Source organism: Salvelinus namaycush, chromosome 12, assembly GCF_016432855.1.
Source record: "Salvelinus namaycush isolate Seneca chromosome 12, SaNama_1.0, whole genome shotgun sequence".
NCBI classification, from domain to species: domain Eukaryota; kingdom Metazoa; phylum Chordata; class Actinopteri; order Salmoniformes; family Salmonidae; genus Salvelinus; species Salvelinus namaycush.
Genome location: NC_052318.1, coordinates 23744868 through 23768969, shown reverse-complemented (window position 1 = coordinate 23768969; position 24102 = coordinate 23744868). Strand labels below are relative to the sequence as shown.

Below are 24102 nucleotides of genomic sequence, written 5' to 3'. Positions count from 1 at the left end.
TAAACACTTAAAATGACCACTAAAATATTACCTTGAAGGCAATATTTGGATCACAACATACAGTATTTGTACCAATTGAACTCTCCCCTTTGTGTACAATATCAAAAATCATAATACCTTTAAAATATCATTCCGTAAATGATGCACGTCAGGCAGTCTTTGAGCTAGCTTCTTCCATGCACATAACTTACAGTAAGCATCCAAAATGTATCACACACAAAATGACCTTCAGGTCTCCTTGGCCCTCACCCAAATACAAAGAAATAGACAGCAAATCATAAAAAAAGGAAACATTTCAGTGTATCTTACATCAAAGTGAGACAAATTTCCACAGGCACTGCAGATAACACAATAGGCCATTTCAAAAAAGACAATCGAAGGCCACAGCTACAAATGGTTATTATGCTACGATTATTTACAAACAGTACAAGAGCTTGACAGTAATTCACAAGAGAATTACTCTGAAATTATGAGTTTTGCTGAGAAAATGTAGACACCTGTTGACGTGGTTTTTCTCCACAAACATATTGGTGGTCATTTATGGCCAGATTACCTCCATAAAATAATGTAGAATCACCAAATCAAGGACCATGGATGAATAGCTAAAGTAAGTGACACCATAAACAGATAATACCATGAAGTCTGAACTTGAAAGGTCTGTGTCAAAATATCTTAAATAACGAAATATATATATAATATATACAGTTTATAAAGTTTATAACGCACAGTTAATGAACGTCATCATCGTACACTTGAAACCGGCAAACGAGAGAGTAAAAAGGCTTTGGGGAAAATTACAAAGGGTAAAATGGAGCAATCAAAACATCCTCCAAACACCTTAAAATCCGTCGTGTGTGTTCCTGTGTGGTTTTGGCCAGATATGGTGAATACTGCTGAACACAAATGTGGGGAAAGGGATTGATTGACTCCTAATTAGAGTCCTAACTAATTTTTTCCAGGGCTTCCAGTAGTCTAGCCGTGGATTGGGCGTGGATTTGGTGGGCTGGCGAAGAGCTTCGGCTGGCTACGTCAGAGCTCAGCCCTCTGCATACATCACTTCCTCAGGTCCATGTACTTTACTCCAGGGAAAAGCACACAGAGAAAGAGGAAAGGGAGAAAAAACACCAACAAATGTCAATACAGTGGGCAATGCAAGATTCAAGAAAGACAGACAGTAGGCTACTTCTGTTTAGCGTATAGCTTTCATATTCATAGTTACCTGGTCGCTGGGGCCATTCTTGTCACCGTTAACGCCCTTCAGAAGAACGGCCTCCTCGGTCTTGGTGTCAGTCTTCATCTCCACCACAATGCCATCTTTGTTAGTGTTCTCCTTGGTGCTGTGGATAGAGAGCACAAACTCAGTTTCCTCTCAATACTCTTCTCCAGTGAGGACAGTATCACATTCTTGGAGGCAGAAAGACTCATTTATGGATGAACATATGGAATACATTTACATAACACTTTTTCAAGTGCTCAGAGTGCTTTACATTGTAATTTACCCTCATCCACTACCTATGTGTAGCACCCACCTTATAGAACTAGACACAAAACCTGGCCCTAGACCAGTTGTTGAAGTAGAATACTCACATTTCCTGCTTGCCAGAGCGGCCACAGGGGATTTTGCCCTTCTTGTGGAGGAAGTAGAGCACACTGCCCAGGACGGCCAGCAGGAGGATACAGATGATGATGACCACGATGATCACACCATTTCCTTCAGCTATACACACAGACAGACAGGGAGAGGGGAGGGAAAACTCAGGTTAATGCTTATACCTGATCATGGAGAATCATCCGGACATGATATGTGTAAACATTTCCTGGTTACCTGTGCTGCCTATACATGTGTGACCAGTGACCCATAACTCCATGTGAGAGTGCCCCTAGCATACCAAATGAAAACATCCCTAGACAGATGTAACCGACGTGAAATGGCTAGCTAGTTAGCGGTGGTGCGCGCTAATAGCGTTTCAATCGGTGCCGTCACTCGCTCTGAGACCTGAAGTAGTTGTTCCCCGCGGCTTTTGTGGCGCGATGGGTAACGATGCTTTGTGGGTGACTGTTGTTGATGTGTGCAGAGGGTCACTGGTTCGGGGCGAGGAGAGGGACGGAAGCTAAACTGTTACACAGACAACATAAGGCCAAAATGACTCAGATTTGTCTACATCAGCAGTTGTGACAACTTTTTACATCAGCAATTGTCACAAAGTGTTTGCAGTAAATAACCCAGCCAAGACCCCAAAGAGCTAGTAGAAGCAAAATCAGAAGCATAGTGGCCAGGAAAAAAACCTAGAAGGAAGAAACACAGAGAGGAACCCAGCTCAGATGGGAGGCCCATCCTCTTCTAGTAGGACAAAACATAGGAAGATGTGGAGGATAACCACTAGCCAGGACAGTCCACTCAGTAACATATTACATTTTTTCCAGGGAGTCCTGGGATCCAGGTTGTAAAACAGTGTTAGAGTATGATGATATTGGTCATTATTTATGGGTCAAGTCATAAGAAGCAGATGGGAAACAGATCAAGGGCTCTATTCAATCCAAATCGCGGAACTTCAGCTTTACAGGGTGATTGAAATTTAAAGACAATGCTCCTGCTTTAGCAGTGACTGCATTCACGGTAAACGCTGCATATGTCAGCACAATCGGAAATTACCTTTAAATTTACATTGCACAATCAAAAATATTAGTTAAAGCCAGTGGCTCAGATGAAACTGTCCAAGCAGTAGATACATCTTTAAATGTTGATATTTGGTTGGGTTGTCAACCAAACATTTCAATATAACTTTTGTATTACAGTAAATAGCATAAAGTTAAGGCTATCTTACAAACCAATGTAACGTTCAACCTTAAAATGTGTAACACATCCATGGCCACATTTTGAAGTTACTATAGCTATACATTTCTTATTAAGTAATAAAGTGTGCATGTTCAAGAGAGCATACATCGCAGGGCTGTAGAGATCGTCACAATTACTGTAATGATCTGCACAGAATCTTGAACTTGCACCATGTACATTTAATGTAATCTCAACGATATCACAATCTGTTGTATAAATAAACAAAATATCTGACATTGTATTCCCATTGGAACTTTGCTGTGCTTTTAAATGGTTGAAAGTGCAGTGATAGACATTTGGGTGAGAACTAAACCAAAAATGAGACCTTGTCTTTCCATTGGAATTTGATTGTGCTTTTAGATAGTTGAACATTGGAAATACAACTAACTTTTGGCTATATTTTTGAGTGGGTGAATATAGGTTGTTGTAATCTCATTGATTAATGTCTCAACCCAATATTACCCAATAATCTACGTTGAAATGCGCCCAGTGAGCAGCTTCAACTTTCATGCTTGTGAGTGAGTGCTCCAGACACTGGGCAGAGAGTGATGTGAAACAGCCCTGGCCTGCCCCTCTAACAGAGCCATCAACACTTCAGTGCAATCCCCCCAGGAGGAAATTAGAGAGTGCTCCTCCCTACCAGAACTATTAACTCCTCTCTTTAAACATGGAGTAAGCCCTTGTTAAAAGGAACAATATGGGTTTATGAGAACTTCTATTGCAACAGCTCAATAAAAACAGTGAGACAGCGCATTAACTTCCCCAAAATTTAACTCAATATATGTGCTTTTGGCATTCAACCACTTCAAAACATTTCTCGAAATGCTAGACAAACTGTAATTACAGATTTATCTGGAAAAACATTAGGAAAATATAAGGATGTCCAACACCTAAGTGTTGTCTTGTTCTTTTTTCCCTATTTTTCTCTGTCACACATAATTTTCAATGTACCCACAGGCGATGAGCAGAGCCAATTCTCCCGCCTTTTCCTGCAAACACTATGTCCGTATGAAAATCATGAATTATTTAGTTGCCCTGTTGGCTAATCCTTCATGGTCTGGATTGGTGTGTATTCAGAAAGAATTTTCAAAAAGTTGAGAAAAAGCAAAGAAACAATCTAAAAGCGCTTCTCAACTGGATCAGAGTGATTCAAAGGTCAAGAAGAAGAGAAACAGTGCTGGAGAGTTATTCATAGTGGCATGGGTACGAATCCCACCCCACAAGTTCATGCTGTTTCCTCTCTATACTCTGTACTCCGTCTAACTTCCCACTGTCTAGGGTTAGGGGTTAGGGCTAGGGGTTAGGGTTAGGGATAGGGGTTAGGGCTAGGTTTAGTGTTTAGGGTTAGGGCTAGGTTTAGGGTTAGGGTTATCCTCCTTGGGTTAGGGTATTGGTTAGGGTTAGGGTTAGGGTTAGTGTTAGTGTTTGGGTTTGGGTTAGGGTTTAGGGTTATCCTCCTTGCGTGATCAAACACGCAAGGAGGATGGTGCTCATGTTCTAATCAGCAAGAATACAATAATAGCAAGATCTCTGTCTTACCAGGTGAGTAGGGTGCAGTTGATGTGACCATGGGAACTGTGGATAAGCAAAACAACACTTAAAATGTAAGAGGTTCCCATAATCAAATATATTTCCACATAATATGCCCATATACAGTATTCCATACATTCTAAATACAAAACATTAGGAACACCTGCTCTTTCCATGACATCAGGTGAACAGGTGAATCCAGGTGAAAGCTATGATCCCTCATTGATGTCACTTGTTAAATCCACTTCAATCAGTGTAGATGAAAAGGAGGAGACAGGTTAAATAATGGGTTTTAAGCCTTGAGACAATTGAGACATGGATTGTGTATATGTGCCATTCAGAAGGTGAATGGGTAAGACAAAAGATGTAAGTGCCTTTGAATGGGGTATGGTACTAGGTGCCAGGCGCACCGGTTTGAGTGTGTCAAGAACTGCAACGCTGCTGGATTTTTCACACTCAACAGTTTCTCGTGTTATCAAGAACGGTTCACCACCCAAAGGACATCCAGCCAACTTAACACAACTGTGGGAAGCAATGGAGTCAACATGGGCCAGCAACCCTGTGGAATGCTTTCAACACCTTGTAGAGTCCATGAGGCTGTTCTGAGGGCAAAAGGGTGTTAGATGTTCCTCATGTTTTGTACACTCAGTGTGTATGCCTATATCATCCTATGTAGTGTACAGTATATGGCAGGGTGGCTTACTGGCACTGATGCTGAAAGACTTTGCCTCTGTGCCCATCTCGTTGGTGGCATTGCAGAAGGCTGTGATGTCAGAGGTCACTTTGATGGACACCAGGCTGATAGTGCTGTGCTCCGTGGCGCTGGTCAGCACCTCGCGCCAGCTCTGTCAACACACAAGCACACACACCAATGTCATGTCACCAGTCAGTCACACCAATGTGCATTGGAACAGACACACCAAGAAAATTAGATTTTAATGTTTTAAAATCATACATTCATGCAATGTACAGTTGAAGTCAGAAGTTTACATACACCTTAGCCAAATACATTTAAATTCAGTTTTTCACAATTCCTGACATTTAATCCAAGTAAACATTCCCTGTTTTAGGTCAGTTAGGATCACCACTTTATTTTAAGAACGTGAAATGTCAGAATAATAGTAGAGAGAATGATTTATTTCAGCTTTTATTTCTTTCATCACATTCCCAGTGGGTCAGAAGTTTACATACACTCAATTAGTATTTGGTAGCATTGCCTTTAAATTGTTTAACTTGGGTCAAACGTTACGGGTAGCCTTCCACCAGCTTCACACAAACAGTTCTATTTTTGTTTCATCACACCAGAGGACCTTTCTCCAAAAAGTACGATCTTTGTCCCCATGTGCAGTTGCAAACCGTAGTCTGGATTTTTTATGGCGGTTTTGGAGCAGTGGCTTCTTCCTTGCTGAGCGGCCTTTCAGGTTATGTCGATATAGGACTCGTTTTACTGTGGATATAGATACTTTTGTACCTGTTTCCTCCAGCATCTTCACAAGGTCCTTTGCTGTTGTTCTGCGATTGATTTGCACTTTTCGCACCAAAGTACGTTCATCTCTAGGAGACAGAACGCTTCTCCTTCCTGAGTGGTATGACGGCTGCATGGTCCCATGGTGTTTATACTTGCATACTATTGTTTGTACAGATGAACGTGGTACCTTCAGGCGTTTGGAAATTGCTCCCAAGGATGAACCAGACTTGTGGAGGTTTACAATTTTTCTCCGGAGGTCTTGGCTGATTTTCCCATGATGTCAAGCAAAGAGGCACTGAGTTTGATGGTAGGCCTTGAAATATATCCACAGGTACATCTCCAATTGACTCAAATGATGTCAATTAGCCTATCAGAAGCTTCTAAAGCCATGATATAATTTTCTCGCACAGTCAACTTAGTGTATGTAAACCCACTGGAATTGTGATACAGTGAATTATAAGTGAAATAATCTGTCTGTAAACAATTGTTGGAAAAATTACTTGTGTCATGCACAAAGTAGATGTCCTAACCGACTTGCCAAAACTATAGTTTGTTAACAAGAAATCTGTGGAGTGGTTGAAAAACGAGTTTTAATGAATCCAACCTAAGTGTAGGTAAACTTCAGACTTCAACTGTAAGTATGCCCACATAATCTATAAATACAAAAGTATGTGGATACCCCTTTAAATTAGTGGATTTAACTATTTCAGCCACACCTGTGCTGACAGGGGTATAAAATCAATGCACACAGCCATGCAATTTCCATAGACAAACATTGGCAGTATAATGGCCTTAATGAACAGCTCAGTGACTTTCAACGTGGCACCGTCATAGGATGCCACCTTTCCAACAAGTAAATTCGTCAAATTTCTGTCCTGCTAGAGCTGCCCGGTCAACTGTAAGTGCCGTTATTGTGAAGTGGAAATGTCTAGGAGCAAGAACACCTCAGCCCCGAAGTAGTCAGACACACACGCTCACAGAACTGGACCCTTGAAGTGCGTACACATCGTCTGTCCTCGGTTGCAACACTCCTGAGTTCCAAACTTCCTCTGGAAACAACGTCAGCATAATGCTCGTCGGGAGCTTCATGAAATGGGTTTCCATGGCCGAGCAGCGGCACACATGTCTAAGATCACCATGCTCAATGCCAAGCTTTGGCTGGCAAGCTTATTGATATTTTATTGTGTTACTTTTTATTAATTTTTACTTTTTATTTCGTAAATATTTTCTTAACTCTTTCTTGAACTGCACTGTTGGTTAAGGGCTTTTAAGTAAGCATTTCACGGTAACCTGTTGTATTCGGCGCATGTGACAAATAAAGTTTGATTTGATTTGAACACCATCGAACTCCTTTGGGATGTATTGGAACGCGGACTGTGAGCCAGGCCTAATCGCCCAACATCAGTGCCCGACCTCACTAATGCTCTTGTGGCTGAATGGAAGCAAGTCCCTGCAGCAATGTTGCTACATCTAGTGGAAAGCCTTCCCAGAAGAGTGGAGGCTGTTATAGGGGGAACCAACTCCATATTAATGCCCATGATTTTGGAATGAGATGTTCGATGAGCAGGTGTCCACATACTTTTGGTAATGTAGTGTACGTTAACTGCCCAGTGCGCTGCCAAGCCCTGTTTTACCTGGCTGCCAGTGACAGTCCAAGAAATGGTGGGCAGGGGGTGTGCATGTGCCTCACAGCTCAGGTTCATCCACTTCCCAGCTCCCTCCTCCATCTCCACCTCCCTGTCAGCATCCTTCATCTGGGGAGCACCTGGGGGACACATTATAGACCGCTTGTTAGGTATGAAAACATCTGATCTGACAAACTCAGCGTTTCTCAATCTATTCCTGGTGGGAACCCCAGGGTGGAAGCACATTTTTGTTGTATGCCTTTACTATCACACCTGATACAACTAATCACCAAGGAGAGATAATGTTGGGCTAAAGCAAAGATGTGTACCCCCTGATGGGGGAATTCCTCAGAAATTATGGTTTGGTGACTAACCCTGGACGATGATGTGGACAGAACCAGAGGTGTGCAGTCCAGGCAGTGAAGGAACAGTCACCTCACACACGTACTCTCCTGCTGTGTCATAGGTGGCATCCTGCAGAAACAGCATGTGGCCTGTGCCAACCTGCTGCCCATTCTTCACACAGGAAATAAACTAATAAACTAGAAGTCCACAACTGAATAAGAACACATGATTAGCTACATTTGGCAAGCGACATCTTTATGTCAGTCTTATAACTGTGTTGCATTTAAAGCACTAAGTTGGTGCTTAGTACAGGGTGTATTGTACCTTGAACCAGACAGTGAAGGTTTCCAGAGAAGACAGAGCGTTGCAGGTAGCAGTCAGACTCTCTCCTTTGAACATGATCTCTGAGTCTTTGGGCACCACCAGGGCTGGGTCCAGATCTGGAGAGCGAAACATGATGTGAAAAAGAAACATGGCTAAGTGACATGCTGGTGTGTGGTCCATGCAACCTTATTCCAATCAAATGTTTTCTTGATTTGAGTTACACCACTGCAAATCATAATATTTATCGACTGTGAAAAGGTTGACATCAATTAAATGATCATAGCCCTTTCCTGCAATCAAATTACCTAGTGGACTCATGGGTGGAATGTTATTAATATTTTTCATAATTTCATAATTAATAAACATTCGTTTTTTTTATGCTGAAAATCCGGTGTTTCTATGTCCAACAGTTTTGTTATATTTCAGTGTTCAGTGATGTACAGTGCCAGTCAAAAGTTTGGACATACCCACTCATTCGAGGTTTTTTTTATTTTATTTTTTTACTATTTTCTACATTGTAGAATAATAGTGAAGACATCAAAACTATGAAATGACACATATGGAATCATGTAGTAATCCCCACAAAAAGTGTTAAACAAATGAAAATATATTTTAGATTTTAGATTCTTTAAAGTAGCCACCCTTTGACTTGATGACAGCTTTGAACACGCTTGGCATTCTCTCAACCAGCTTCACCTGGAATGTTTTTCCAACAGTCTTGAAGGAGTTCCCACATATGCTGAGCACTTGTTGGCTGCTTTTCCTTCACTTTGCGGTACAACTCATCCCAAACCATCTCAACTGGGTTGAGGTCGGGTGATTGTGGAGGCCAGGTCATCTGATGCATTACTCCATCACTCTCCTTCTTGGTAAAATACCCCTTACACAGGCTGGAGGTGTGTTGGGTCATTGTCCTGTTGAAAAACAAATGATAGTCCCACTAAGCCCAAACCAGATGGGATGGCGTATCGCTGAAGAATGCTGTGGTAGCCTTGCTGGTTAAGTGTGCCTTGAATTCTATATAAATCATAGACAGTGTCACCAGCAAAGCACCCCTACACCATCACACCTCCTCCTCCATGCTTCACGGTGGGAACCACACATGCGGAGATCATCCGTTCACTTAGAACCAAAAATCTAAAATTTGGACTCATCAGACCAAAGGACAGATTTCCACCGGTCTAATGTCCATTGCTCGTCTTTCTTGGCCCAAGCAAGTCTCTTATTATTATTGGTGTCCTTTAGTAGTGGTTTCTTTGCAGCAATTGGATGCAATTGGATCAGGCCATTGACTGACCTTCATGTCTTAAAGTAATGATGGACTGTTGTTTCTCTTTGCTCTGTTCTTGCCATGATATGGACTTGGTATTTTACCAAATAGGCCTATCTTCTGTATACCACCCCTACCTTGTAACAACACAACTGATAGGCTCAAACGCATTAAGGAGGAAAGAAATTCCACAAATTAACTTTTAACAAGGCACACCTGTTAATTGAAATGCATTCCAGGTGACTACCTCATGAAGCTGGTTGAGAGAATGCCAAGAGTGTGCAAAGCTGTCATCAAGGCTACTTTGGCTACTTTTTTTTTTTTTTTTTTTTTTGCATTTTCCAATTAACAACATTCAAGACAAACGTGAAAAGATATTAGACAACAATAGGACAAAGTGACAGTAACAGATGAGCGTAACAAAGAAAGAAAAAATAAAACAAATTATAATTATATATACAAACATACAATAAAAAAATAATTATAATGAGACATTGGATCATATGGTCACCTGCCGTAGGCTACATATTATACGTTACGTGTGAAACATTATATAAGGATAATATAGAGATTCATTCAATGTGATGTGGGGGGAGATTCTCCATATAGTCAATAAAAGGTTGCCAAATTCTGTAAAATGTATTTAACTTATTCCTCAAGCGGTAAGTAATTTTCTCCAGTGGGATACAACTATTAACTTCTGATAGCCACATTGCAATTGGCAGGGGGGAATCCAATTTCCATTTCAAGGCGATACATTTCTTGGCAATCGCTAGCAATATTTCTGTTAGCTTTATAGTATGGCTTTGCCTAAGATTGGTGTTAGTAAAGTTGCCCAGTAGACAGACCTCCGGGTCTAAAGGGAATGCAACCCCATGAATTGAGGATATGGTATCGCATACCCCCTGCCAGAAACCGTGTAGTTTTGAACACTGCCAAGTGGAATGGAGGAATGTTCCTTCATCTGAGCCACATCTAAAACATAGGGAGGAGATATCAGGGTTGAACTTGTGCAGTCTAGATGGGGTGATATAGAGCTGATGGAGGAAATTAAACTGGATCAGTCTGTATCTGGAGTTCAATGTGGATGTAACACCATCCCTGCATAGGTCACTCCATAGACCCTCATCAAGATCAATACCCAGATCTTTTTCCCATCTAAGTCGGGGTTTATCTAGCCCAGGCAGTGTTAGTCCTGACATAAGAGCATCGTAAACACGGGAAATGGTCTTGAACAGTGGTTGGTCTGCGTGGCAGAGTTGTTCAATAGGTGACATCTTAGGTAGGTTCCATTGTCCCTTGAGAGACACCCTAATAAAGTTTCGTAGTTGTAGGTAGCTAAAGAAGTCCCTGTTAGGCAAGTGGTATTTCTGTTTCAGCTGATCAAAAGACATAAGAACTCCCTCCTCGTAACAATGTTCCAGAAGAGTGATCCCCTTATCAGACCATGGTCTAAAGTTACATTTCTGGAAAAACATAGGAATCAATCTATTGTTCCATAAAGGGGTTTTAGGGGAAAGGAATCCCCCTCGTCCGAACAGCTCATGCAGTTTGCACCATGCCAGGACAGAATGTATGATTAAAGGGTTGTCTGTGATGGTTTTTATAGATTTTCTGTCCCATTTGTAAAACAATTCTGCCCCAGTGTCATCATTTACCTCAAGCTTTTCAATGTTCAACCATGAGGGAGAGGGACCCTTGTCAAACCTCTGAGCCAGAAACCTAGACTGTGCTGCCCAGTAGTACATTCTAAAATTGGGGAGGTTTAAGCCCCCTTGACTGTAATCCAGGGTCAGTTTATCCAGGCCAACCCTAGGGGTTTTGCCGTGCCAGATAAACCGTCTGGTCATCTAGTCGAGAGAGGAAAAGAATGCTGCGGGAACAGGGATAGGGAGAGATTGAAACAGATATAGAAATCTGGGCAGGACATTCCTTTTAATTACATTGATTCTACCCAGTAGAGTGAGAGGTAAGTCCATCCATTTACAAAGGTCACCCTCCACCTTTTGCAACAAACTGGCCAGATTGAGTTTATAGAGGTTGTTCAGGTTACCATCCACCATTATGCCCAAATATGTGAAGCCCATAGGCGACCATCTAAAAGGAAACTTGTGCTTGATGGTATGATGGTCAAAGACAGACAACGGTAAGATTTCGCTTTTATCTAAATTGATCTTATATCCAGAGAAAGAACTATAACACTGTAGTAGGATCTGCAAGTGAGAGAGGGAGTGTTCTGGGTTTGTTAGAAATAAGATAAGGTCGTCCGCAAAGAGTGATAATTTATGGGTATGGGGGCCCACCTCAAAGCCATGTATGTCAGGGCACGTTCTAATAGCCTCAGCCAACGGTTCGATGGCGAGGGCAAAGAGGTGGGGGCTAATTGGGCAACCTTGTCTGTTCCCCCTATAGAGAGGGAAAGAGGAGGAAGTAATCCCGTTGGTAGCAATCCTAGCTTTAGGAGATTTGTAGAGTGATTTTATCAAATTTACAAACACGGTACCTAAACCAAACTTTTCCAAGACGCGAAAGAGGTATGGCCATTCAACCCTATCAAAGGCCTTTTCAGCGTCGAGGGAGACTGCGACACTAGGTATTTTGTTTTTGTTAGCAAGGTGAATTATATCAAAGAACCTTCTGAGATTATTGGAGGACAATCTATTAATTATGAAGCCAGTCTGATCTGTGTTGACCAACAGGGGAAGACATGACTCCAGTCTCTTAGATAGCATCTTGGTGACCAGTTTACAATCTGTGTTAAGGAGAGAGATTGGTCTATATGAGGCGCACTTTAGTGGATTTTTCCCTTTCTTGTGGATTACAGTAATCACTGCTTGAGAGAAAGACTCTGGAAAGCAGTTGTCTTCCCTGGCTTTTTTAAGTACCTCCATAAGGTAGGGGACCAACAGCTCCCTAAATTCTTTATAGAACTCTGGAGGGAAGCCATCCTCCCCAGGAGATTTATTAGAAGGTAAGGATTTAATGGCCTCCAACAATTCAGGAACTGAGAAGTGTTCACTCAGGCGCTCGCTGTCTTCCCCTGACAGGCATGGGAGGTTGAGAGAGGAGAGAAAGGAGTCGATCTCTGATAGATCATCGCTTGATTGGGAAGTGTAGAGGTCTTCATAGTATTTCTTTAAAGTATTATTAATTTCAGTAGGGTCGAAAGATATCTCATTAGTAAGAGTTTCTATAGCATTAATTGTCCTCTTACTTTCCTCTGCTTTCAGTTGCCATGCCAATACTTTGTGAGCTTTCTCTCCAAGCTCGTAATAACGCTGTTTTGATTTAGTGATGGCCCTCTCAGCTTGATATGTGTTCAGAATATTATATTTCAGTTTTTTATTTACCAAAAGCCTGTATAGATCTTTAGTCGGGCCTCTTTGGTAGGTTTTCTCTAGCTCTGAGATTTCAGATTCAAGGGCACTCAGTTCCGCACCGTGTTTTCTCTTCAGCCCTTTAGTATAGGAAATGATCTGTCCCCTCAGATAGGCCTTCAATGTGTCCCAAAGAATGAAACTGTCAGGAGCGGAGGGTTTGTTTGTCAAAGTGAAAATATTGATCTGCTCTTTGATGAATGCACAAAATTCAGGTTGCTTTAGGAGTGTAGAATTTAGTCTCCATCTATATGCTCCATTTACCTTGGTAGGAATGGAGATTGATAATACCAGGGGAGAATGGTCACTAAGCAATCTGGGGAGATACTCGACATCTAACACTCTATGAAACAGTTGTGTCGATATTAAAAAGTTATCTATGCGTGTGTGTGTCTTGTGTGGGTGTGAATAAAAAGAGTAGTCCCTATCCTGTGGGTGCAACTGTCTCCAGATATCTAGTAAATTGAGATCTTTCATGAATGACATGGTGAGCTTGCTGGCTTTGGTAAGAAGTGAGGGTTTATCAGAGGACCTATCAAGAACTGTATCTAAACAAAAATTAAAATCTCCTCCAACCAGTAACCATCCTGGTGGTGCTTGAGCAACCCGAAGGAAGACATTCTGAATAAACATATGGTCATCGAAGTTAGGAGCATAGATATTCAATAGGGTCCAAGACTCTGAAAACATATGCCCCTGCACCAAAACAAACCTGCCAGAGGGATCAGAGATGGTGTTGTTGACGCAGAAGGGGATGTGTCTACTTATCAAAATTGCAGTTCCTCTTGCTTTGGAGTTAAAAGAGGACGCAAAAACTTGTCCTACCCATTCCCTCTTCAATTTCTTGTGTTCACTGGCTGTAAGATGTGTTTCTTGTAAAAACACAATGTCAGCCTTTAATTTCTTAAGGTATGTATAGACTCTCTTCCTTTTAATCGGGCTGTTAAGACCTTTTACGTTGAATGTGACATATTTTAGTGGATTAAGCATAGTTGGGTTTCAAATATGTAACTGAATGGAAATCTATCATACACTGCTCAAAAAAATAAAGGGAACACTTAAAACAACACAATGTAACTCCAAGTCAATCACACTTCTGTGAAATCAAACTATCCACTTAGGAAGCAACACTGATTGACAATACATTTCACATGCTGTTGTGCAAATGGAATAGACAAAAGGTGGAAATTATAGGCAATTAGCAAGACACCCCCAATAAAGGAATGGTTCTGCAGGTGGTGACCACAGACCACTTCTCAGTTCCTATGCTTCCTGGCTGATGTTTTGGTCACTTTTGAATGCTGGCGGTGCTTTCACTCTAGTGGTAGCATGAGACGGAGTCTACAACCCACACAAGTGGCTCAGGTAGTGCAGTTCATCCAGGATGGCACATCAATGCGAGCTGTGGCAAAAAGGTTTGCTGTGTCTGTCAGCGTAGTGTCCAGAGCATGGAGGCGCTACCAGGAGACAGGCCAGTACATCAGGAGACGTGGAGGAGGCCGTAGGAGGGCAACAACCCAGCAGCAGGACCGCTACCTCCGCCTTTGTGCAAGGAGGAGCACTACCAGAGCCCTGCAAAATGACCTCCAGCAGGCCACAAATGTGCATGTGTCTGCTCAAACGGTCAGAAACAGACTCCATGAGGGTGGTATGAGGGCCCGACGTCCACAGGTGGGGGTTGTGCTTACAGCCCAACACCGTGCAGGACGTTTGGCATTTGCCAGAGAACACCAAGATTGGCAAATTCGCCACTGGCGCCCTGTGCTCTTCACAGATGAAAGCAGGTTCACACTGAGCACATGAGCACATGTGACAGACGTGACAGAGTCTGGAGACGCCGTGGAGAACGTTCTGCTGCCTGCAACATCCTCCAGCATGACCGGTTTGGCGGTGGGTCAGTCATGGTGTGGGGTGGCCTTTCTTTGTGGGGCCGCACAGCCCTCCATGTGCTCGCCAGAGGTAGCCTGACTGCCATTAGGTACCGAGATGAGATCCTCAGACCCCTTGTGAGACCATATGCTGACACATGCACATTTGTGGCCTGCTGGAGGTCATTTTGCAGGGCTCTGGTAGTGCTACTCCTTGTACAAAGGCGGAGGTAGCGGTCCTGCTGCTGGGTTGTTGCCCTCCTACGGCCTCCTCCATGTCTCCTGATGTACTGGCCTGTCTCCTGGTAGCGCCTCCATGCTCTGGACACTACGCTGACAGACACAGCAAACCTTTTTGCCACAGCTCGCATTGATGTGCCATCCTGGATGAACTGCACTACCTGAGCCACTTGTGTGGGTTGTAGACTCCGTCTCATGCTACCACTAGAGTGAAAGCACCGCCAGCATTCAAAAGTGACCAAAACATCAGCCAGGAAGCATAGGAACTGAGAAGTGGTCTGTGGTCACCACCTGCAGAACCATTCCTTTATTGGGGGTGTCTTGCTAATTGCCTATAATTTCCACCTTTTGTTTATTCCATTTGCACAACAGCATGTGAAATTTATTGTCAATCAGTGTTGCTTCCTAAGTGGACAGTTTGATTTCACAGAAGTGTGATTGACTTGGAGTTACATTGTGTTGTTTAAGTGTTCCCTTTATTTTTTTGAGCAGTGTATGTAGATAGTTAGGAAATGTTTCAACTTTGGTTTGAACACAGAAGTGACCTATGTGTCTCTTTAGGAAGGAAACAGTAAACATAGAAAAAAGGGGAAAAAAATAAAGAATCCCACCCACCCCGATTGTTAGATTAAAACCACAATCCCAACAATCAAACATGAATACACTTGTAGAGATACGTTGCTGCTCGCTTTCCATCTTGCTCTTACTAGCTAAACCTTGGCGTAAACTAAAACCTGCGAGCTCTCTAAATTGAAAACAAACGTTGTGAATAGACATTTATGGCTGAATATTTACTGCCCACGGTAAGGGCTGCTTGAGTCTCTTTTCGAAAGATTAACATAAATGAGGGGGAAAGCAGTGGGCCTAAACCCACTTATTTGCTTCGCCCAGTGATATGGACTAAACCAAAATATACTCTCCTGTAAATGTAATAGAACTCACCCCGGAAAGATACGGTTAGTTGAAAATGTACAAATCAATTATAGCGACCGGAGGATATCAGCGGTTCAGTCCGGATAAGAGAAAACAAAAAAAACTGCATCTTATCCCCCAAAGAGAACGTCCTGGCTCAGACGTTGCTCAGTTCTTTGAGAAAAGTGTACACTTCTCCCGGTGTGTTGAAGAGATGGCTTCGGCCTTTGTACTGAACTTTCATCCGCGCAGGGTGGATGAGGTAGCCGATGATGTTCTTCTCCTTCAGTGCTTTGGCGGCAGGTCTGAACTGCTTGCGACGTCTTGCGAGATCCGCGCTCATATCCGGGAAAAGGCTGACCCTCTTGCCATCAATGGTTATGTCCCCTTTGGCTCTTGCGAGTTGCAGTACCTTCTCTCTGTCTTGGAAATGGAGGAACCTGATCAGGACGGCCCGTGGGGGCTCATCTGGCCGGGGTTTCGGCGCTGATGTTCTGTGGGCGCGTTCGATTTCCAGTGGCTTGGTGAAGTTGATTGTGCCTAGGACATCCGGGATCCATTGAGTGAAGAAACGGACCGGGTCACGGCCCTCGCTGTCCTCTTTCAATCCCACCACACGGATATTACTACGTCTGCTCTGGTTCTCCATCTGATCTACCTTGTTTTTGAGGTAGGCATTGTCCTTTTGCAGTTGTATCAAGACCTGGTCATGTCGAGCGATGGTGTCTTCAACTGTGCTAATGCGCAACTCTGCCTCAGTCGTTCTCAAAAGGAGATCATTCATGGAGGATTTCAGGTCGTCAATGGAAGAATGGAGTTCAGGTGTTCTCTTATCGATTTTCATAGAAAGACCTTTGTTACCATCCTGAATTTCCCGGAGGAGAGTAGCCAGCATGTCGGCAGGCTCGCAAGAGGCCCGAGAGCAACAGTCTGGAACTGTCGTTTGAGTTATGAGGGCTAATGCTAATCTTGCTAGTGTTATCGTTATCTTGGGAATCAACGACGTTTTGGTCGTCCTTCTTGCCTCTCGGTCGGCGGTCCATGGCTCTTTGGGAAGGTAAGTACTTGACAATTTATCAGACGATGTTAGAATATTGTTTCAACGTTGTTATTTAGGTAATAATAGAATAACTTTGAAGAGCTCGGTTAGTCAACGTCTGCTCAGCTCCGCGGCATCACGTGCTCCCTACTTTGGCTACTTTGAAGAATATCAAATGTATACTATATTTTGATTTGTTTAACACTTTTTTGGGTACTACATGATTCCATATGTGTTATTTCATAGTTTTGATGTCTTCACTATTATTCTACAATGCAGAAAATAGTAAAAAGAAAGAAAAACGTTTGAATGAGTAGGTGTGTCCAAACCTTTGACTGGTACTGTATATAAAGTGTAATATTGGGATGCACACTCTAAATTAAATACATTTCAGCTCTATATCTGACATGGTACAGTTGTCTTCTTTTTTGTAAGCCCATAAGGTGTATACTTTTGTTTCAAAGTAGATTTGTTTAAGACTACCAAGAAACACTCTGTGTCACCCTGATTTAGCCCACTGCAATAAAAGGTTAATGAGTAATTAAGTGATGCAGTGACAGTGAGTGAGTGGAAGACAATAGCAGAGCTGTCTATCTTGGTAATCAAATTATCGATGGTGTGAAACTCAGTCAAGCAGCTGACGGACATTAATACTCTTAGTATCAATCTCAGAGAAATTCAACCACTTCCAGTCCAAACCAAAATAGCATAAATACATGTGTGTGCATGCACATGTTTCAGTGTGTGCGTGTGTTAGCTAACTCACAGTGGACAATGAGCTGCATGTCTCCCATGACCTCCTCGTAAGTGTCCAGATCCAGAGAGCGGCACTGGTAGACCCCGCTGTCCCCACGCGTCACCTCTCTCAGCACCAATGTGTCATCGCTGGCCTCCAACGCTGTCTCCTGCTCCTGAGAGGGGACAACATCAGGTTTACACTGTCATATTACAGGATCTACATTTAGGCTAATAAATCTTTGATTTTGGGATGAACTATCCCTTTAAGTCACACCCAAACAACAGCTGAATTAGTCTGGTTACTATGAGCTACATAAACCCTTTAACATGTTCCTGTGACCATCTAAATGACCAAACCATGCCTCTATCCACATCCCAGTCTTGAGACCCAACAGGGGAACCCCCCAAATGTGTTGTTGTGGTCAAATGAACACACGGGAATGAGAACTATTCCATCCTGAGAATGTTGATCTCCAGTCAGCCACAGACCTTGAAAGGGTCCAAAGATTTATCCCAGAGCCACAGGGTCAGACATGATGCGATCCTGTTCACAAGGCATACACTTCTACTCCAAGGCCTGAGTCTGCATATAAAAAAACCTTCACAGAAAAGAGGGCCATTCTTACTTGTTCTCGGTTGAACGTGAAGGGCGGTGGGGGGTTGCCATCGCCTTGGCAACGGATCTCCACAGTATCCCCCTCTTTGACCAGGCCCTGGGGGGATTCCTTCCACAGCTCAACAACGGTTGTGGGGTCTGCGGGACAAAACCCATAAATCAACGTGGCTATGCAATGCCTGGTGAAGTCACTAGGCTAATCCGCTTTACAAGCCAGTCATTTACAACAGCAGAGTTTGTGTTTTGTCATTGCTGTCATGGTATGCAAAATTGGTTCAAACAACACTAGATATATTGAGAAAATATTGTGGCCTAAATTGAAGAGCGCCAAAGATGGGTGGGGTTGGGTTACATTAGTTGGCCTACTACTTTGACAGCCCAGAAGCTGTTGACTTGTTTGAGGTAGGCTGATATCATTTCATAGGCTTTAACTTGGGTGTTGTAGAGAGAAACATCAGTGACCACCCTACTAGTTTCATGGTAGGGACTGTCATAAAAAAAATTGGAGAGCACCATTAACACACTGAAGTAGCATTAGCTCTAGTTAGCATTACATTCAATTGATAATTTTTTATTTAACCTTTATTTAACTAGGCAAGTCAGTTAAGAACAAATTCTTATTTACAATGATGTGCCTTGTTCAGGGGCAGAACGACAGATTTTTACCTTGTCAGCTCGGGGATTTAATCGAGCAACCTTTCGGTTACTGGCCCAACGCTCTAACCACTAGGTTACCTGCTGCCCGAATGCATGCTGAGTCAGCATAAGTTGTGTGGTTAGAAATAGCATGCCTGGGGTATAAGATATGGAGTTAGTTGGGTCCTTACAGTGCACAGTGATGTTGATGCCCTTGGACTCAGCCGTCCTCACAGCTCCTGGGACGTAGTAGCTGACCTCACAGGAGAACAGGACATCCTTGTCCTCTTTGGCAACTTTATATTGCAGCTCACTCTGAACTGTGTAGAAGCCATTGGACTCACGGGTCACCAGAATTACCACGTTGATCTCTGGGAGGGGTGAGAAAACACTGATTTAGCTACCATTACAGGCTGGTAGATAGAGGATATCCGGAAACAATTCTTCATGTAACGACAACATGTAGTATTTCAGTGACAGTTGTGAGTATCACCACATGGAGTCAAAACAAGATAATTGCTTGACTAGTTCTTCTCCAATAGTCCATTAGTGAGAGTGGCAGTGAAGATGTTAAAACTGCTCTAAGATCTGTTCTCTTGTATTGGTATTCCTGCTACTCACGGCCATGTGTTGGGGTCAGTGGGCTGATGCCACGGTACCAGGTGATGTTGGGTCTGGGGAAGCCATTCCTTGCCTCACACGATGCAATCTGTACACACACAGAGAATAAGATTGCTTGTTCAATGGTGCTTTCATGGACTGAGAGCTAAAGTGAGATGTACTCAAGTGGACTGCCTAATGCCTACCCTTGATGGCAGCTCGTTGGTCACAGAGATTCCAGCATGGACACCTTCAATTACTGGGGCCATTGGAGGATCTGGAATAAAATATAAAATGGCATTATCAATGCAAACAAGCATTCTATCAATAACCACTGAAACACATGGTAATGGGCAGAGCATGTACTCATACTGTATGTGCTGTAACCAAATCCTCTATCATTGGGATAACAAGAAATTGACACAGACAGATGAGTTGGGGCTCCTGTGTGGCTTTCAACGCCAGGGTTGAGGGTTAAATTCCCAAAGAGGACAAGTAGGAGAAAGAAGTATGAAAATGTATGCACTCACTACTGTAAGTCTCTCTGGATAAGAGCTTCTGCTAAATGACTCAAATGTCAAATGGTCAGTAGAGAGAGGAATTGGATCAAGCACAAACAGATCTGGACCCCCCCCAGACTAGGAAGAGATTGATGCTCCAATGTCTTACCGAACACCCTGAGGTGGGTCTTGCCTTCTCCGTTGCCTGCAGCCATGCCGTTGACCTGGCAGAAGAACTCCCTCTCGTCAGTCAGCTGGACATCCTGGATGGTCAGCAGCACACCCTCCTTGTCCCCGACGTTGGACACCGTGATGCGGCCTGTGAAGTCTGTACCATCGTCCACTATCTGCTGTGCATTGTCACCGTAGTAGATCCGCTCCCGGCTACTGCTACTGGGATTCCTCTGTAGGGAAGGCGATAAAAATAATAATAATAATTTGGGTGGTGCTGATATTGGTCCTGTTATACACTTGTACAAGCGAAAGGGCCACCAGGCATAGGTTGAGTTAATTTCGTTCAATTTAGAAGATGAACTAGGTTGAATGTCAAAAACACCATTGAAACAAATTGGTGTGTGTGTGTGAGATACATAGAAAGAGAGAGATAGACTGAGTGGGTGGCTGGGTGAGTCAGGAGGGGGTGCAGATAATGGTCCAGAAGTACTCACCACAAACCACTGGATCATGAACGCTCTGGGCTGCTCACTGAAGACGTACTGGCAGGGGATGCCTGCTGAGTCGCCCAGGTACACCTCCACACTCTCCTCCATGGTCATGTCCACCTTGGCCCAGGCTGCAAAGAGCAAACACAACACCCCAGTCAGTATCTTGTCTCATCAAGCACCACAACAACATGTCTGGCAGGCAAAAAGCAGGCTTTGAATATTCATGTTTTAGCATTCAGTTCAATGTTTTATCTCCAAAAAAGTGATTTCAAAATACTATTATTTATTGCCACTATTGTGCCATACTATAATGACACACAGGCACAGTGTGGGGGCCAGAATGTTTACTCTATTGCAAACTGATGGATCATCTCTGGATCAGTGGGACCAGTGTTTTAACCGCTCTAACAGTGTGAGAACTAGACTATGTGGCTGGCTAGCAGAGGGGAGAGATGTTACAATGTGTGGAATGTGTGAAGCAGGGCCCACCCTGGTCCCTCCAGCAGCACTGGGCAGTGTCCAGCACTTAAGCGAGTCAGCCACCAGCACAGAGAAAAGGCTTGTTTTACACACAGATTGAAGAATTACTGCAATGTTCCCTGTTAACCTGCAACAGAGCCAACAAACTAGCCTAAAACTGTCCCATCAGAATCGTCATGGGAACCACCAGACACAAGACAGAGCCTGTTTGACCTATAATAGTGTTATAAAGACAACTGTTTTTATAGGATGTGGAATCTAGCACTATTCTTGCCAGATCTGGGAAGTTCTGTCTAGGGTCACACAGCTACCCAAAGAAAAGTTCTATGGGTTGCTATTGCAGGGTTTTGTAATTTTAAGTAACAATGAAATACGCAATAGTAATTGAATTGTGTTATAATCATGTTTCACACTCACGTCTGGTTTGAAGGTCACTTAAAAAATTAGCTGGTAATGTTGCTCTCAAGCTTCTTCCCACTACATTGGAGCTGAGCCACACAAACACTCTCTGAGACAGGCTTAAAATACGTGTTGTTTTTGTTTACCACATTGTTATTGTGTTCTCCAGTAGGTAGCCTCCACCCAGATCTCTATCTACAGTAATACCCTGTCTGAGCCAGACAGACGGAGACATGCCCCAAATGAAGCCTCCCATTCATGGTGGAGAGATATCCTTGGTGCAACAGCAATCCAACAGACTGACTTGTCAGATATGACCCCTGCTCTGTCCTCTCCCTCTCTACCCCTTACATCCCCCTCTTTCTGGCTCAAAGACATATATCTAGCCTGATCCTAGTCCACTGGGGCCCCCATGCCCCCTCTACACCCCCTCTTCTTCTAATTCTTCTCTCTCTCCATCTCAACCCTACCTCTCCCTCCCCCGACCCTCTCTTGCCTTCATCTTCACTTCAGCATGGAGAGAGGTGTAGAGACTTGAGAGAGGCTTCCTGTTAATTGGTAATGTGGGAGATGGGGGCTGGTGCTGGTGGGGTGCCGTGAAGAGCAGACATTGGCAGGGGTTAGGGGGTGAAGTTGGTACAGAGAGTAGTCTGCTTCTCACCACATAAGAGTAGGAATGCCAATGTCAAAGACTAGGGGGGCTAGGGGGGTCCTGGGTGAGCAAGAGGGAATGGAATTGGAATTGGCCTCATTCATTGTTTGTATGGTGTGTGGGCAGGGGGTGTGTTGCGGGGGCGTATGTGTCTGAGTATGTCTGTCTGTGTCCAGGCCCATAAGCCACAGAATTTTGAAGATTTGCACTTTCTGGAAGTATTTTCAAACTTGTTTTGTATATTCAGATCTGTCCTTATAGATCACGCACACACACCCCTTATTAAACTCACAGTCACATCCCGGTGATCCTATTGAGCTCTCCCACCAGCATTGTCAGCCTGCCTTTCCTTGACTACCCCTTCTTTATCCCATCCACAGCGCAATGCAACCAGTCTGCTCTTTGTGGCCCTGCTTGGTGGGGCTTTGCACTGTGTCCATTCTCTGTCTCTCCTCTGGTCTCTCTCTCTCTCTCTCTCTCTGTCCTTTGCTATGAGCTGTGAGGCTCAAGGCTGTGTTCAGCCAGCCATGGCCCTAAGACGCACATGCCATTGTTCTCTTCAGAATGTATTTTTCCATCTAAGAGGTTAGAGGGAGTTTGTCATGTACCACCAAGGTTGTTTGCTGTTTATCTCCTGAACTGTGGTGGTTTAGCTCATGATGGAACAGGAGCGGAGAGGGCGAAGTTGACGTAAAAGATTGTGTCTCTTGGGACTAATCCGGTTAACATGGGGACAGAATATCTACTCATCTGGAGATTTGACTCCAAAGCCAACACGGGCTGCCTTATCTACAGACACACCAGCAGAATACCTGACCTATAGACATGGGGCATCACAGCTCCCCAGCCAGAGTGTTATCCCTGTTAACACAGAGTCTGCTGGGTGACGAACACTCCACCAGTCTGGAAACCGCCACAGGATATTCGGACGTGTTGACAGGGCCCGTAATGAGGTACAAAACTGCTAGGCTGTCACAGAGGCGGGTGTATATGTGTGTGTGTGTTTGTGTGTGTATATGTGTATATGTGTGTGTGTGTGTGTGTTTGTGTTTGTGTGTGTGTGTTTGTGTTTGTGTGTGTGTGTGTTTGTGTGTATCAGGAGAATTACAGTTTGTCCCTTTCTTAGAGAATGTTGCCCATTGAGTCCAACCTGCATTGTTAACGGCCGGGGCCTCGCAGACTATAGCACTGAGCCAATGGGAAGTGCTGCCTGTTTGAGGGGGGTCTTGCATACAGTCGGTCATTATGCACCTAATACGCAGACAATAGCATCAGACGCTAATCACAGTAGTCACAACATTAGCTTATGTGCACCGCCCCTCTCTCGCTGACAAAGCAGATCAGCTTGGGATGCAGGCCCAGCTGAGCTCCACTAAAGCTCCAGCTGTTCCTTGTCATCCTCTTTATCCACGGCAAGACCCACCCTGCCTCTGCCAACCGCTGACAACAACACACACAATAATCTGTAACAAGAGAAATTAAAGTTATTTAAATGGGAGATATAGCATAATCCCTCCATGTCTAGGCAGGCATGAAATAGTGCCATATGTATGTTGTGGCTGATAAACAGTGCCATATGTATGTTGTGGCTGATAAACAGTGCCATATGTATGTTGTGGCTGATAAACAGTGCCATATGTATGTTGTGGCTGATAAACAGTGCCATATGTATGTTGTGGCTGATAAACAGTGCCATATTATGTGGAATCTTGCTAACATGGGGAAAGGAATGTATGTGGGGGTAGGCCTATAACGTTTATGTGCCTGGGGTCTCATGTTGGTTTTTTCCTTGGCCCTGACTCCCTGAGCCTGTTTCTGCTTAGAGGCCTTGCCTGCATCAACTCCTCATATAGATCCTGGATACACTTTCCAAAGAGGAGTTGTTGTGCTCAGGCTTTCTATTGATTCCTATTGACGTGTGATCCACTTAATTCCAACACATTGTTCTAACACTCACATCTTTAGAGTCACCAAAGCCTATC

At 43.6% G+C, this 24102-nt stretch overlaps 1 protein-coding gene across 1 annotated transcript; it reads right to left on the bottom strand.

Moving 5' to 3' along the window:
• Positions 1–1053: 1053 nt before the first annotated feature.
• Positions 1054–23364, bottom strand: LOC120057444 (cell surface glycoprotein MUC18-like). Its single transcript, XM_039006061.1, has 16 exons — positions 23271–23364; positions 20596–20717; positions 20094–20328; positions 19631–19701; positions 19446–19533; positions 19016–19195; positions 18199–18326; positions 17601–17742; positions 8129–8244; positions 7834–7975; positions 7469–7599; positions 6455–6460; positions 5070–5211; positions 1588–1717; positions 1220–1337; positions 1054–1074 (listed from the first exon to the last, which is right to left on the bottom strand). Exons 1-16 carry the CDS (start codon positions 23362–23364, stop codon positions 1054–1056), a joined length of 1866 nt encoding a protein of 621 aa, XP_038861989.1.
• Positions 23365–24102: the final 738 nt, after the last annotated feature.

Excerpts from the sequence above, each read along its gene's own strand:
- LOC120057444 (XM_039006061.1), bottom strand. The coding sequence starts at position 23,364 with ATGACCGACTGTATGCAAGACCCCCCTCAAACAGGCAGCACTTCCCAT. Across the intron at positions 7,600-7,833 it reads TGTCCACATCATCGTCCAGG|GTGCTCCCCAGATGAAGGAT; the intron begins GTTAGTCACCAA and ends TGTGTCCCCCAG. Across the intron at positions 1,338-1,587 it reads CGCTCTGGCAAGCAGGAAAT|CACCAAGGAGAACACTAACA; the intron begins GTGAGTATTCTA and ends CTCTATCCACAG.